Source organism: Rousettus aegyptiacus, unplaced genomic scaffold (genome assembly GCF_014176215.1).
Source record: "Rousettus aegyptiacus isolate mRouAeg1 unplaced genomic scaffold, mRouAeg1.p scaffold_m13_p_6, whole genome shotgun sequence".
NCBI classification, from domain to species: domain Eukaryota; kingdom Metazoa; phylum Chordata; class Mammalia; order Chiroptera; family Pteropodidae; genus Rousettus; species Rousettus aegyptiacus.
In genome coordinates, this window is record NW_023416309.1 from 64969921 (window position 1) to 64985632 (window position 15712).

A 15712-nucleotide genomic window follows, 5' to 3' on the forward strand; every position below is an offset into this window, starting at 1 on the left:
TTGAGATTGTTTGCATTCTTTTTTTTCATATAAGTATTCAAAATCCAGTACATATTTCACACTTAGAACCCATTCTAATTCAGACAATCCAGATTTCAAGTACACAATAGTCAACTGTGGCGTGTGGCTGCCACACTGGTCTGTGTGGTACACACTGTCACTGGATGACACTGGGGTGCTCACGACCCTTGAGGCAGGATTATTTACAATAGGCAAACAACTCCTAAAGGTGCTGCCTGTCACCTGCCAGAGCCCCAGAGGGAGCTGCTAAGGAGTCTAGTTTACTCTATGAGTGCTTGTTTTAGGAAAGATTTTGAAATGCCTTTTCAAAAAAGAGAAATTAGTGTCAAAATTCTTTTACTTCAGAGCTTAGGTGATATCTAGATAGTCTGTGTTTCCCCATAAGCCCTCTTTCTAAAATATTTCATGCTGATAAACATGTATCAAATTCCATTCCCAAATGTGGAATATTTACCCCTGAGTGTAGAGTTTTTCAGCAATCCTCATGGTTTCCTTAGCATTTATTTTCAACTTTCGAGAAGCCAGCTTCTCAAGTTCCTGTTAAATGTGTCAACAGGCACATTAGGGTATAATGGGTGAGTCAGAGGGCATCACACAACCACATGACACACCTTCAGAACTGTCTGGCCCCAGTCACTCCAGCTGTTGTCACACAGAGGGAGAAAGATTATGCTGAAGAAAGATTTCTAGGCCTGCCAGGCAGAGCCAGATCCTAGTCCAGTGGTTCTCAGCCTCTGATGTACAGAAGCAAGCAGACTGCCAGGTCCTGAGCACTAGGGATTCTGACAGAGATGGGCAAGGTAAGAGGCCAGAAATCTGTACTTTTAAGTAAGCATCTAATATACCAAGTCTAACACAGGCAGTCTGAGAATCACACTTCAGGAAACCATCTGAGCCCCAATAAAATCCCTCTTCCAGGCATCCTGGGAGATAACCAGCTGTCTTTTCCCCTTGATGACGATACTGTTGGCTACATGTCAAACATACTTAACCAGCAAAGAATAAAATACTCATACCTACTAGACTAATCCTTAATTTTCCCGTCATCCCTCTGTGCGCACGTGTGTGAGCGGGCACACACGTCACACTCGAGATAAAGACTGTACTGCCCACCACTCTCTCCATATTTCTGAACTTACACATTCTGCATGTTCAATCTCTAGAGTTAGCCCCGACAGGAATTATACCCTGAATTTTCCTGCAAAGAGGTGACTGGGAAGGGACACCCCTCTTTACTCAGACATGTCCCATGGGGTGGCTCTTCTTGGGGTCAAAAAAGTTTGAGAAGCCCTGTTCTAAGGGAGGCTCATAAAGTAGATATGTAAAATGATGTTTACACAGATTATGAAGAAACAAAAAAATGTTTGGATGCAAAAAAAAAAAACAATTTCAATGATAATACACTAAAAAATAAGCATATGAAATAGGAAAAAAAAGACACCAAGATTATATCAGTGATTATATAAGGATAGCAAGGTGATGGGTGATTTATCTTCCTCTTTTTTTTCCCCAAACCCCACATTAAGCAGCTTTATCATATTCATTAACTTAAAAAAAAAAAAGGCATTGAGACCAAGCAGGCCCATGTTTTGGGGTTTCTAGCGTTTCTGTTTTTCCCAAGCACTTTCCTGTGTGTCCCTGTGAAAGGTGATGCTTCCTGTCACTGGGCCAACATCTACAGAAGAACCCTGGTCCCAACAACAGGAAGTCGGGGGCTGGTGCAGTCCCTCTACAACATACCACAGTGTCCAAAGCTTGAGGCCTCCACTTGCTCTTTGCTTTAGAACTGACCTCGACCACAGTCGCCATTGGATCCTAGAAAGCCAAAAAAAGCAGAGGCCACTTCAACTTGCTGGTGCATCTTCCCCAGCTTTCTTATGATAGCCCCTCCTCATCGTTCCAGATGACACCACCAGCAGAGGCCCCTATTCTAGCCTGTGAGAGTGGCCCACGTAATGTAGCCCACAGTGTGGTGGACACCCTCACCACCTTCTCACTCAAACTAAGACTTTGAGGGGCAGTTTTATAGTCTCTCTGGAGCCTATGTGTCTTCTAAGCATAGTTTCCTTTCTTACGTTTTCAAAAAATTCTCGTAATACAGAGTTATAAACAGAAATTATATAAGCTGGAGAACTTTAATCTTAAGACCAATTTCATACTTTTAAAAGACTGCAAATGTACAAACAACTCGGCTTAAGTGATTTGTTAATGAGAATATTTGTATATCAAAATCCAAATTTCTCTCTACAAATAGATTGGGATTAGGTACTCTTGAAAAGGAGTTCAATGTATCCCACCTGCCATATTTTTTATGCCACATCCTAGTAAAGCAAAAAAAAAAAAAAAAAAAAAAAAGGGCAGGTCTTTCTTACTGAACGGATAAATGTGTAGTGTCATAGACACATCAGGTGGCTGTGTGGCCTTCAGGTTCAAAGGCTGATATAGCAAACAGACTCCTGAAAGGCAGTGTGGTCTGTGGGAGTTGAAGTCAGCCACACTGGGACCTAGTCCTTGCACTGTCCCTTATTAGCGCCACTGTGTCTGTACACAGTTCCTTTACTCTCTCTGGCATCCTCATCTGTAAAACTGGGAGTGCATCACCACCCACATAGGCACTATTAGGATTAAAGAAAATCACATGTAAAAATAGTGTCTGGCATGGAGCAGGTGCTCAATAGTCATTACCCCACCTTAGCAAATCAATACTAAACCTGCCAGTGGGCTACAGCCAGGAGCACAGCTGACTCATCAAACCTAGAGAGCACTGAGTTTTATTTAGGTTCCACTGTATGCAGCCTCTGGGTTAAAAGGAGCTGACTGACAGGAAGCAACATCACAAAGTGGCTAAGCAGTCTGAGGGATGAAACTTGGCCATTGACTAGTCATGGTCCTTTGCATGTGCTGCTCTCTTACCACTGACACATGCATTTCCCAAGTCCCACTGTAGTTGCCTCCTGCTAATCACTCTGGCCTTTACTCAAATGTCAACTCTGAGATATCTTTCATAACCACCATGCCTGGAAGAGTCCTCTACTGACCCTCCTAGGCCATTCTCGGTTCCTTTACCCTAGTTTTACTTCCAGTCATGTCACATTGTATAAAATACACATGTTCACTTATTTGTAACTTTTTCTCTCTAGACTTCACCTGATCAATGGCAGAGTGAGTTGGACCAGATGCTGTCCAAACTCCTTCTAGCTTTAGGAAGCTATGAACTAGACTGGTCTAGCTGATCCTTATAAATTGCTGACGATAATACACTGCTTCGGGGAGGGATTTCAGCTATACACGTTTTTAAATTTCTGCTTTTACCTAGAAGTTCCATAGATCCTTTCCTTTAGTACTATTTTCATGGGGTTCTAGTCTTAACTGGTCGCCGAAAAGTGATGCCCTGCGATGCAAACTGAAAGGTACAGTTCAGTGGGAAAATGGAAGAGAATCACCTCTGCCAACAGAGATGGAGTGGCTTGGAAAATTACAGTTTTCCTAGGTCATTAAGATTTAAAAATATTACTTACCTCCATGCACAGCTGATAAAGGACAAGACAAGCTGTATGGTTAAAGAGACGATGTCTTTTCCAATTAAATTCTACAATGCCATCTCTGTGGTCATGAGTTACTGTTGGGGAAATACAAACAGGAAGTCCGTGACTCAGAAATCCACACGATATGATAGATAACAACAGGAGTAAAAGTCAAAGGATTATAAAATAGAGATCACTGAGGAAACTTTAAGTGGATTCTGAATACTGTAATGGGGTAGGACATAAAGGGCAGTGAGACTGAAAAAAAATCACACATTTCTTTAGAGCCAGTGATGTTCCATGGTGCCCTTGGTTATTCCTGGGCCCTTAGGTTACATATCATAAACAATTTCCACAGCCCTACCTTTAATTTTGTGAAAAATTTCTGGCACAAAAGACTGAATGGCTTTAAACCTTTCCACCACAAACCCCAGTGTTGGGAACTGACAGCTGCCATAACTGATCAGCTGCTCTGCCAACACCTCAGGAAAAATCTTCTGAAGCCTCAGGGTCTGGAACCTAGTGAATGCAGCTCCTGGAGGTGAGGATGGAAGAAAAGAATAAACAAACAAATGATGGACTTCAAGATAAGAAATAGCTGCACATATTTACATATGCCCAATACCCAATGGCCATGTGGGCCATCAAAGGAGTTCATGCAGCTCCTCACCAATCCTGAGGTCCAGTTCCTGCCTCACGTCCACAGCATCACTCACTCTCTGATCAGGCTCGGTCAGATTTTCGCAGGCCATTCTCACGGCTCGGGGGGTGATCTCAGAAAAACGTGCTCTCAACACCTGAATAGTGGGCTTTACTGTGGAACAGAGTCACCAAGGTTAAAATTAAGTCATACTGCCCTCTCATCTTTAACTGCCTTGAACAAAAAGAAAACCAGTTCAAGAAGCTATAAGGTGTCCACTTTAATGGTTAGGTTAAATAACATGCTAAGTGGGAAACTTCACTATAACCGCCAAATTCAAGTGTTGTCAGAAATAATGGCAGAGCAAATTTAGCTATTTACTAAACTCTGTCAGTGAGCATTTTCAGACTTTAATTTCATTTGCTTTCTTAGACCTTTAGGGAAAAGAATTAAAAGGTCTTATGAAGAAATTTCCTGTCCTGTCATGAAAATAAGATAGGACATATACACTGTCCTGAAAATTAATGTATTTAAGTCCCAGGAATTATAGCTTCGAACACAAGAACACTTAGGGAAAACAGCACCCTCCCACACACACACTGTTTAAAGGCCTGCATATCACTTCCTCTAAGTTATCTGAAATCATTAACCCCGTTAAGAGTTGTTTAAGTTCATTTCAACAATTATTAATGTTTGGGCACTGTACAAAAAATATAGCAGATAAAGAAACAAATGGAATCCTGCACACCTGAAAATTCCTGATAACAAATAATGTTATTACCAATGTTACCCCAACAAATTTAAAGAAAAAGTAAAAACAAAAAACAAAACAAATGGAACATTCTAGGATTATCCTTCATACTTTACATAGGGTATATACATTCTTTTGTAAATATTCAATATGCAATTAAAAAAAAAATACAAAGTCCCTGCTCTGAAGGAGATGGCAATCTACTTGAACATAACATGTAACAAGCCCTGAGCTACAGGATCTACGCCCTCATGCAGCCTTTGGAACTGTGTCAGACTGGCTTTACTTTTCAAACGAGGAAGCCAAAGCTCCCAAGGGTTCAGTGATTTGCTCCAGGACATACAGCCAGTCAGACTGGTATGTAGATTTAGAAGGAAGAGTAAATGGGAAGGAACTCAGGCAAAGCCACCTGCATACATATGCACACTTATCATCCATTTATGTGGTACCGAAGTACAGAAACTTAGAAGCAGTATTGCTTACCAGCCTTGCATACATGGATAATCTCAAACCCGATATTTTCACCTTCTCTGTCACAGTCGGTCCAGATCACCAGGGCCTGGCACTGCCGAGTCTCTCGTTCCAGAGTTTTCTGAAGTTCCCAGTGGGGAAGCAGTGAGAGTACAACCCACAGAGCAATTAATTTACACCTCTACATTAAACAGATCTGACGGTAACATCAACAATGTTCTCAGAATAAGCCAACTTGGTAAGAAAGAGACCAGAGAAAACAATTCCTACCAGTTCTAAGGATGGTGAAGAAAACTAGTATAATCCAGCTTAGAATGACACTCATTAATGAGTTTCTAGAAGATTGAGGGTTTAATACAATTACGTAAGCATGAAGAGACCTAAAACTCAGCTCTAACATATGACTCTAGTGATTCTGATTAAAAAAAAAAAATGAACTCCTAATTGAGTTTCATCCCAAAGTTTCCCAATTAGAAGTGAACTAACTATAGGTGCCCTGACTACTTGAGAACTCACAATTTATTGTCAAATGACTATATATACTTTGTAGTCTCTTCACTGTAACTAGGAGAGAGGTGGGAACCAGAATTAATTCTCAGAATTTAAACAATTACTATTCCTAAAAAGGCTTATTCAGTCCCTTGGCCACATAGTTTAAATGGCCTCATTTATACAATGTAGGGGAATCATTTTTTAAATCATGATGATTTGGTGGAAAATCTTATCTCTAAATTCTAATGCATTCGAAATACAGAAATTATTTAGTTCAATTATTTTGTGATTGTTCAATTCCAGGGCCATATGTCTTTTAAAAGATCCTACCTTGATGTCCACAAAGTTCTCTGGGCAGTACTTTTCAATTTCTGCTTCAAAGAGGACAAGGGGATTGCAGCTTTGCCTAGAAAAGAAATGAAAACACAAAAAATCCCACCTCAGCACAAGTCCTCCATTTTAATGAGAAAAATTTGCTCCAGTGTACTCATGGATGGATCCACAACAGAAAATGCCAGAGGACTAAAAGCAGAGCTCTGATCCTCTGCACGATACACTTTTCACTTCCCATGATGATTAACAGAAGCTGCTAAGAAGTTCTAGAACTCTCTCACACGTCTGGAATAGGATAATAAATGCAATCCAGTGACTAGACAAAAAAGTTCTGGCCATAACTAAAAGTGGCTGTTTATTCTAAACATATGGTAAAAATTCACAATGAATGAATTAATCCTAGGTCACTGCTATGGTCACTATGGCTGTGTTCCCCCAAAATTCACACGTTGGAATCCTAACACCAAAGATATGGTGTTAGAAGGTGGGGCCTGTGGGAGGTAATTAGGTCATGGATAGAGCCTCACAAATTGAATTAGTGTGCTTATAAGAGATCCCCTAAAGTTCTGTAGACCCTCTACCAGGTGTGGATGCAGTGAGAGGTCAACAGTGTGCAACTGGAAGAAGGCTCTCACCCAGCCACGCTGGCTGATCTCCTATATCCAGCCTCCAGAACTGGGAGAAATAAATTTGTTTTTATAAACCAACCAGTCTGTGGTATTTTATTATAACAGCTTAAACTGACTCAGTCAGTCATCTTAGCATTATAAGTTACACAGTAAGACCAACATGCCTCAAAATTCCTGTAATATTTTACAATTTATTGTAATAATCTGAAAGTCCCTCCCCTGGAAACAGTACTGACCATTTACGAAACTGCATCTGGAAATCATGAGCCAGCAAATGTCCAGTAACTGAAGTCATTATCATGGTAACGTTCTGAATAACAAAATTCAAGTTAGTCTTTTAGCAATTATATTTTACCAAATCATTCAAATAAAAAGGAGAAACTTCTATTAAAGGGAAAATAGTGGTTGCAGGGGAGGGGGGAAGAATGAATAGGTGGAGCACGGAGAATTTTTAAGGCAGTGGAAATACTCTGTATGATATTATAATGATGGATATATATTTATACATACATTTGTCCAAACCCATAGAAAATACAACATGGAGTGAACTCTAAACTATAGACTCCAGGTGATTATGTGTCAAGATAGGTTCATCAATTATAACACATGTACCACTGTGGTGAAGGATGTTGCCAATGGGGGAAAAGCTGTGAATGTGTGGTGGCAGAGGGTATGTGGGAACTGTTACCCCAATAAATTTAATTTTTAAAAAAGAAAAAAAGTGAAAACAAGAAACAAAACAAATGGAACATTCTATGATTATCCTTCATACTTCACACAAGGTATATACATTCTTTTGTAAATAGTCAATAAAAAATTTTTAAAAATAAAATATGGAATCCCTGCTGTGAAGGAGCTGGCAATCTACTTGGACCTAACATGTAACAAGCCCTGAGCTACAGAAGCTTGTTAGCTCATTTAGTTCTCACACAGAGCTTGGAACTGTCATACTGGACTGCCTTTCAGATGAGAAAGCCAAAACTTCCCTTCAATTTTCCTATGAACGTAAAATTGCTCTAAAAAAAAAAAAAAAAGTTATGTAAAAAAACCAAAAACCAGTTGAAACAAACATAAACACAGCTCTTTGAAGCCCAAAGTCATAGTAATACAATCACCATTCTAATGCTAGTACCATGATGTCTTTTGTAGCATTTAAAAATTTCCTCAAACTATTGGACATTAGCTTCTTTCTTGTTATAAAGATGTGACCAAAATTCACTAAAAAAGGACTTCCTCATAAATTATAAAATGATTGCCTATGACCAGGTCACCAGAGTTATCCTTAAAATATAGTGGCAGTCTAAAATGGTCAAGCTAATTCTTCTTTATTAAATAATTCTAAAATATAAGCAATTTAGGGAGGACTTATAGTAAACAGCTGCTCTTTTTAACCATAACAAAAAACCTGAGAAATATACACCAAAATGGCACATGGATCTGAAAGCACACTTCAGTTGTATAATGCAAATACTGTAGCACCTACCTGGCCATACAGATGATAATCAAATTCATAGATCTTATTGAATTTAGAAAGTCCTTCCCTCTATAAAACAAAACAAAAATAAAAAATATATAAATTACATAAAAAAGATTCCTTAGCATAAAGATCAAGCAAAACCCTGCTAAGTGGGAATATTAAAAATGCAACAGCCTTTCCTATAAAAATGAGGCTAAATTACTAGTAACATTTATTAAGTGGTCCCTCAAAACAGTAATAAGCATATATTGACAGAGTCCACGGAGTTTTTGTGTTGGAAGGTAACCCTGAGATCAGCTAATACAATATTTTTTATAGATGAGAAAAAGACTTGTCTGAGGTTGCATACAAATTAATATCAAAGACAGGATTAGGGCATAACTTTCTTGATTTTCTCCTTCCTCCTCACACATTTCTACCACTTCCTGGTTGTACAACTGCACCAATGGACAAGTCACTCACTTTTCTGAACCTCAATTTATTCTTGAATAAAGTTATCTTTAAGGTCCCTTACGACTGGAATCTAGTTTACACAGCACTTCTTCGGCTGCACTTATAGATGAATAAAACCCTAAGTAGATCCCACCATCTTCACAAAGGGGTTAAAAGTACAGCTGAGCTCTGAACAATGCAGGGGTTGGGGAACTGAACCCCCAAGCAGTAAAAAAATCTGTGTATACCTTTTGACTCCCCCCAAACTTAACTACTAGTAGCATACTGTTGACCAGAAGCCTTACTGACAACAGTCGATTAACACATATTTTGTATGTCACATGTATTATATATTGTATTTTATATAATATATATAAACTAGAAAAAAAATTGAGAAAATTGTAAGGAAAATATATTTATAATACTGCATATATTTACTGAAAAAATCCATTCGTGTGTGGACCCCTGCAGTTCAAACCATATTGTTCAAGGGTCAACTGTAGTTATGAATTTGAGTTTCACATCCACATTGTGCAGAAGACAAGAGAAAGGCAAACTGGTAACTGGGGAAATACTGGGGCCAAGAAAGATCAATGTCAAAAAGAGTCTCCCTCAGCCTCACAAATACCATTTTTCTGCGTGGAACAATGAATGTGGGTCTCTGAGGGACAATGGCAAATTTAAAGAGGGAATTTATTTTAGTATCTGATAGAGTTCACTGCTCTGATGTTGCCAAGAAAACCCCCCTCTATAAACTCCAATGACTACTAGATAAGCCCTTTTAGTACAGTAGTCCCCCCTTATCCTGGGGAATACATTCCAAGACCCCCAGTGGAAACCTCAGATAAGAATGAACTCTATACATACTGTTTTCTATGCATACGTACCTTTTCATTTAAAGGAAGTACTTTTTGGCTTCTCTGGCATACCTAAACTGCCAACATCACTATTATTGCACTTTGGAGTCATTATTAAGCAAATAAGGGTTACTTGAACACAAGCACTGTGATACCACAATAGTCCATCTGATAAGTGAGATGGTTACTAAGGGTGGGTAGTCTACACAGTGTGGATATGCTGGATAAAGGGATGATTCACGTCCCAGGTGGGATAGAGGGGGACATTGTGAAATTTCATCATACTACTCAGAAAGGCATGCAATTTAAACCATATGAATTGTTTATTTCTGGAATTTTCCATTTAATATTTTCAGACTGCGGTTGACCGCAGGTAACTGAGCCCATGAAAAGTGAAACCTCCGATAAGAGGAGACTACTGTAATAGAAAAAAGAAATTGTCTAATCAATGGTTTCTCTCTTTTTCCCCCTACTTCTTAAGAAAGCATTGAAGCATTCCCAAACAAAATCTTATATGGACCCTGACATATAACAAGGCTGAGGTACCCTTGGCTGAAACAAGGCCGTGTCCTGCTAATGCAACCTTTCCCCAGTCCAGCCCCAAGTGGCTCCCAAAGTGCACATCCATCGTCCCTTGGGTCTCTTGGGAACATAATCTGAAAACTACCATTTTGATCCTCTCCAGGTAAGTGATTTGTTTAATAACATGTGCAACCCCAGGTCCAGGGCTCTCCTTGGCAGCCTCCTCTATCAATGGATAGTCATAAGGATGTAGAAAGTTTTTCCTGATGTTTCAAAATTTCCATCTAAGGATAGTACACAACTGTGATTCCCACTCTTGGGTGAGGTGCTCAGGCGTTCTGGGCTGCTCCCAAATTACAGTGGCATTTTGGAGCCTAGAGAAAGAAAAAAACCTAGAATGTAGCTTCTGTGATCTCTTTGGCAGTGCTATCCATTCTATTAAAAAAAAAAAAAAAAAAAAGAACAAACCTAAGTCCCATTTTCTTTATGCAAGCAATAGAAATTGATCACATTGTTGCCATTAAATCTTTAGCAGGATTCTTTTTTAAGGTTTCTCCTTCTGAATATAAAAATAAAACCATGTAAAAATCATGTACACAAAAAAGTTCTCGAATTTCTTTAAGTTTATATCATACAATTAAAAGTCTTTTCCATAATAGATGTCTAATAATCTATCATAACTACATACAATTTAACTATTCTATTTCCATTACTAATTCTTGTTATTTCAATTCCTTGCTATCATAAAGCTGCAAAGGCCATCGTTTGATTCTGAGTTGTGTGTCTGCATGCCTTAGCACCTCTATCAGAATCTGATATGCACATTTACCATGGGATTTTCATGTAGCAGGCTCTGAGGGATAAATGAATGAATAGGACCCGTCACTATTCTTAGGGATGTGACACATCATGGGAGAGACAAACAAAACAACTACATAACTTGACCCATGACGACTGCAATTATCAAGACAGATGAAAATGCATCTCTCTTGAAATGGATGGAGAGGACATTTAGGAAAGGCGTTACGAAAGAGAATACATTTAGGTTGTTTTTTGTTTCTCTTGTAAAAGAGGAAGAGCTAATCAGGAAAAAGGACCAAAGTTTGTAAAGCATGGTGAACTTTAACCTTTTACACTCTGATGGTTTCTATCATTCTCTTCCTTCCCATTTACTCTGCTCCTACTCAAACTGTTCCAAGGGTCTCTAGAGTTCAGGTCTCTGATCTCTCCACAGGGAACTCCAACATATGTCTCCTTGACTCTAGCTTTTCGCTCTTCAAATTTTCTGCTGCAAGAAAGATTTTATAAAACACAAACAGGACCCCAGTACTCCTGCACTTAAAATCTACATTGCTCAATTCAATTGATGCAGAAAAAGTATTTACTAAAAATTCAACACCCTTTTTGATAAAAGGCATTTACAAAAACCCCACAGCTAACATCATACTCAATGGCAGAAAACTGAAAGCTTTAAGATCAGGAACAAGACAAGGATATTCATTTTCATCACTGCTATCCAAGATTATTAGATTCTAGCCAGAGCAATTAGGCAAGAAAAAGGAAGAACATCCAAATCAGAAAGGAAGCAGAACTATCTCTAGTCACAGACAACATGATCTTATAGATAGAAATCCTAAAGAAGTCATAAACAATTAGTACTAATAAACAAATACAGCAAAGTTGCAGTATATATTATATAAGATCAACACACAAAAACTGGTAGTAATGAACAATCTGAAAACAATTAAGAAAACAATTCCATTAATAACAGCATCCAAAAGCACAATGAAAACTATAACACATTGCTGAAAGAAATTAAAGACCTAAATAAATGGAAAGATGATCCATGTTCTGATGGGAAGATAATATTAAGATGGTAGTACTTCCCAAAGTGATCTACAGATTCAATGCAATCCTTATGAAAATCCCAATAGTCTTTCTAGGGAATGGAAAAGTTCACAGTAAAATTCATATAGACTTGCAAGAGGCACCAAATAGCAAAAATAATCTTGAAAGAGAAGAACAAAGTTGGAGGACTCACACTGCCCAATTTCAAAACTTCTTACCAAGCTACGATAATCAAAACAGTGTGGTACTGGCATAGGAACAAATATACAGAGCAATAGAATAGAATTGAGAGTTCAGAAATAAATCCAAACATCTACAGTTAACTGATTTTTGACAAGGGTGCTGAGACCATCCAAGGGGAAAAGAACAGTCTTTTCAACAAATGATGCTGGGAAAAACTGGATATCCACATGTAAAAGAATGAAGTTGGAGTCTTACTTACACTCTGTAGAAAAATTAATTCAAAATGGATCAATGACCTATATATAAGAGCTAAAACTCTTAGAAGAAAACATAAGAGCAAATCTTCATAACCTTGGATTTGGCAGTGATTTCTTAGATATGACAATAAAAGTGTAATCCGCAAAAGAATAAAAGATAAACTGGACTTCATCGAAATTAAAACCTTTTATGCATGAAAGAACATCATCAAGAAAGTGAAAAGACGACCCATGAAATGGGATAAAATATTTGCAAATCATATATCTAACAAGGATCTAGTATCCTGAACTCTTACAATTCAACAACAAAAAGACAAACAACTCAATTCAAAAACGAGCAAGAGACACAGAGAAACATTTCTCCAAAAAAGATACACACTGGCCAATAAGCACATGAATAAGCTCAGCATCATTAGTAATTTGGGAGAAAAAAATCAAAACAAGATATTTCACACCCACTAGGATGATGGTAATCAAAAAAATGAAAAAATAACAAGTGTTGTTAAGGATGTAGAGAAATTGGAAACATTGCTGGTGAAGATGTAAAATCTTTCAGCCACTGTGGAAAAGTTTGGCAGTTCCTCAAAAAGTAAAACATTAAGGGTTAACTTATGACCCAGCAATTACACTTCTAGGAATTTACACCAAAGAACTGAAAACAAGTATTCATACAAAAACCTGTACATGAATGTTTACAGCAGCTCTATTCACAATATCCAAAGGTGGAACCAACTCAAATATCTACCAACGAATGAATGAATAAATAAAACATGATCTATACGATGTGATGTTGTTCATCCATAAAAAGGACTAAAGCACTAATACAAGCTACACCATAGATGGATTTCAAAAATATCGTGTTACATAAAAGCCTGACACAAAAGACCATGTATTACATGATTCTTTTTATATGAAATATCCAGATAAAGTAAATTCTTGGGGACAGAAAAGCAGATTAATGGTTGCCAGGGGCAAAGAGAAGTGAGAAAGGAGGGTTTGGTTCATGTCTATAGGGTTTCCTTTTGGTGTGATAAAGATCTGGAACTAGATAGAGGTAGTGGTTGCACAACAATGTAAATATACTAAATGCTAATAAATTGTATACTTCAAAATGGTTTAAATGGCAAATTTTATGTGTACTTTTAACACCTGTGCATAAAATAAATAGCTCTCTAATACCCTTATGATCTACCTTCAACTGACTCTTTTGCTTAACTCACTGCTTCCTCCTCCTATCTTCTCACACTCTTAACTTCTCAGTTTTTGAACACGCCAAGCCATTTCAAGCCACTGGCTTGTTCTTCATACATACTGTTTCCACTTCCTGGTAAAACTTTCAAGACTCATATCATTCATTCCTCCAACAAACATTTACTGAAAGTCTCCTGTATTCCAAACATTATATTAGGCACTAGGAATACCACAATAAACAAAAGACATAGTCCCTTTCCTTTGGAGCTTAGAGTTCAAGGAGTGGTAGTGAGGGACATCAAATGAATAACTGTACAGTGCATTATTTGTCTGTAATTGGTAGGTGCCTTCCCAAGAGAATAGGTACCATGACAGCATATCATAAAATGTTCCTGACCCAGTTAGGGGGAGAATGTGAGGAAAAGGTTCCTTGCAGAATAGACATTTAAACAGAGCCCTGAAGGATACAGAACTAAGTTAGTTAGGTGTAGATGGGCCAATATAAAGAGGCCCAGAGCCCTAGAAGTAGGCAAACCTTGGGGCTGGTCACCAGGACTCTGTACTGGAAAGAAGTGAAGCTCTTAGTTAGCAACCACACAATCTTGGCTCCTGCTCCCATTCGTTACATTCTGGAAACAGAGTTCTAAGGACCCTGGAAGTTGAGCAGGAACTTCTACCCCATGCTCTTGGAAATGTTCTTCAAAAAACCATTTCAGGATCCACTTTTGTTCTTTGAGAGATTTTCCTGAACAGCTCTTAAGGCCTCCGTTGTCACTTCATTTCTGAAACCTTTCCTTACCTTCCCCTTTCCAAGCCCTGTGTGTCTAGAACACATCATATCTCTTACTTGCCTGTCTCTCCGAATTGGTTTGTAGGAGTTAAGAGAAGGGCTGACATTGCCTCTAATCCCCAAACCTTACACAGTGTTGATCTATCAGTATGCACTTACAGACTGTAAAGTCAGTGTGGCTGCAGAACACATGGAATGTGGCAGAAGACAGGGAGGCTAAGTTAGCTGAGAATGATCTCTTAGGGCTTGAATGTCAAGTTAAGGGAGTTTGGTCAGTGGTTCCCAACTTAACCAAGTTTTACAATCATGATGAAAAAAATGTTAAAATACGTATTTCCTCAGTCTCACTCCAGGTCACAGAATAGCCAGCCAGTGCCCCAGGTGGGTCCCAAAATTAAGACAAGTTAGGCAACCGTTCCTGTGGTCAATGAGGATCCAAAGTTTCCAAGTAAATGAGTGAATCGTCTTAACTACATTTTAAAATGCTCATCAGTCCGAAGAGAAAGCAGGAAGCCACTGCAATGGTACGCGAGAGATAGCAAAGACCGAAAAGCGGGAGAAATGGCTTTCATCAGTATTCCCGGCGCACACAACGCTGTCCCGCTCGGTGGGTCTCCCTCATCAAACACAGCTGATCAGAAATGCGCCTCCTTACCCGCCTCATGCGACCGTTGGACAGCAGATCCGCGATTCCCTTGGCTGCGTCGTTTTTCTCGGCTACACAGAGAACTTTCCGCACGCCTCGGAAGGCTACCTCCATGGCGGAGGAGGAAAAGGTCCGGCCTCCGGGACGATGTAGCCACCGGAGCACGCAGCGGGAGACCCGTAAGATCATCCCTAGGCCCCACGCCCGCAGCCGCTACCTGGCTGCCCGCGCATGCTGGGGAAGCCAGAGGTGAGGGCCGCCCGACGGTTACCCTAAGAGAACCACATAGATGTTTCCAGGAGCTGCCGGAGACGCCTCTCGCCTTCCCGTCACCTCCCACCAGCCCGCCAGGCTTCGGAACCGCGACAGCAGGCCCTCCTGGTCACGCCGCCGCCTCTGCACAGAAAGCCGCACTCGGGCGTCCCGCCACAGCCTGCCTCGCGTTCCGCCAGGCGCGAGTCCACGGGACCGCGAACTACAACTCCCACGCTGCCTCGCGTACGCAGACCCCTCGCCCAGCACGTTTCCGCTCCGCGGCCTCACTTCCTTTCCTTCCGGACTATGGGTTGGTTAATCGATTCGTCCTTGGGAGAGGCCTCTCGACAGTCCCGCCCAAGCCTCTTGCGGCTCACAATCCTTTTCTCTCGT

At 39.7% G+C, this 15712-nt stretch overlaps 1 protein-coding gene across 5 annotated transcripts in view; it reads right to left on the minus strand.

Annotated features, from left to right (window-relative positions):
* The window catches only part of TOP3A (DNA topoisomerase III alpha), a 28200-nt gene extending 12622 nt beyond the window's left edge, over positions 1-15578 (minus strand). For 2 of the 5 annotated variants that reach the window (XM_016145181.2, XM_016145180.2), the window contains exons 1-10: positions 15074-15578; positions 8345-8404; positions 7098-7171; positions 6230-6305; positions 5420-5528; positions 4216-4359; positions 3910-4080; positions 3540-3640; positions 1762-1836; positions 476-558 (exon numbers count right to left, since the gene is read on the minus strand). In XM_016145181.2, coding sequence (XP_016000667.2) covers positions 476-558; positions 1762-1836; positions 3540-3640; positions 3910-4080; positions 4216-4359; positions 5420-5528; positions 6230-6305; positions 7098-7171; positions 8345-8404; positions 15074-15253 — 1073 coding nt within the window. In that variant the 5' untranslated portion in view covers positions 15254-15578. Of the gene's footprint in view, positions 1-475; positions 559-1761; positions 1837-3539; positions 3641-3909; positions 4081-4215; positions 4360-5419; positions 5529-6229; positions 6306-7097; positions 7172-8344; positions 8405-9657; positions 10524-10617; positions 10709-15073 lie in introns of all 5 variants that reach the window. The other 3 variants (XM_016145185.2, XM_016145184.2, XM_036223652.1) reach the window with 3 other exon arrangements.
* Between the last annotated feature and the right edge of the window lie 134 nt (positions 15579-15712).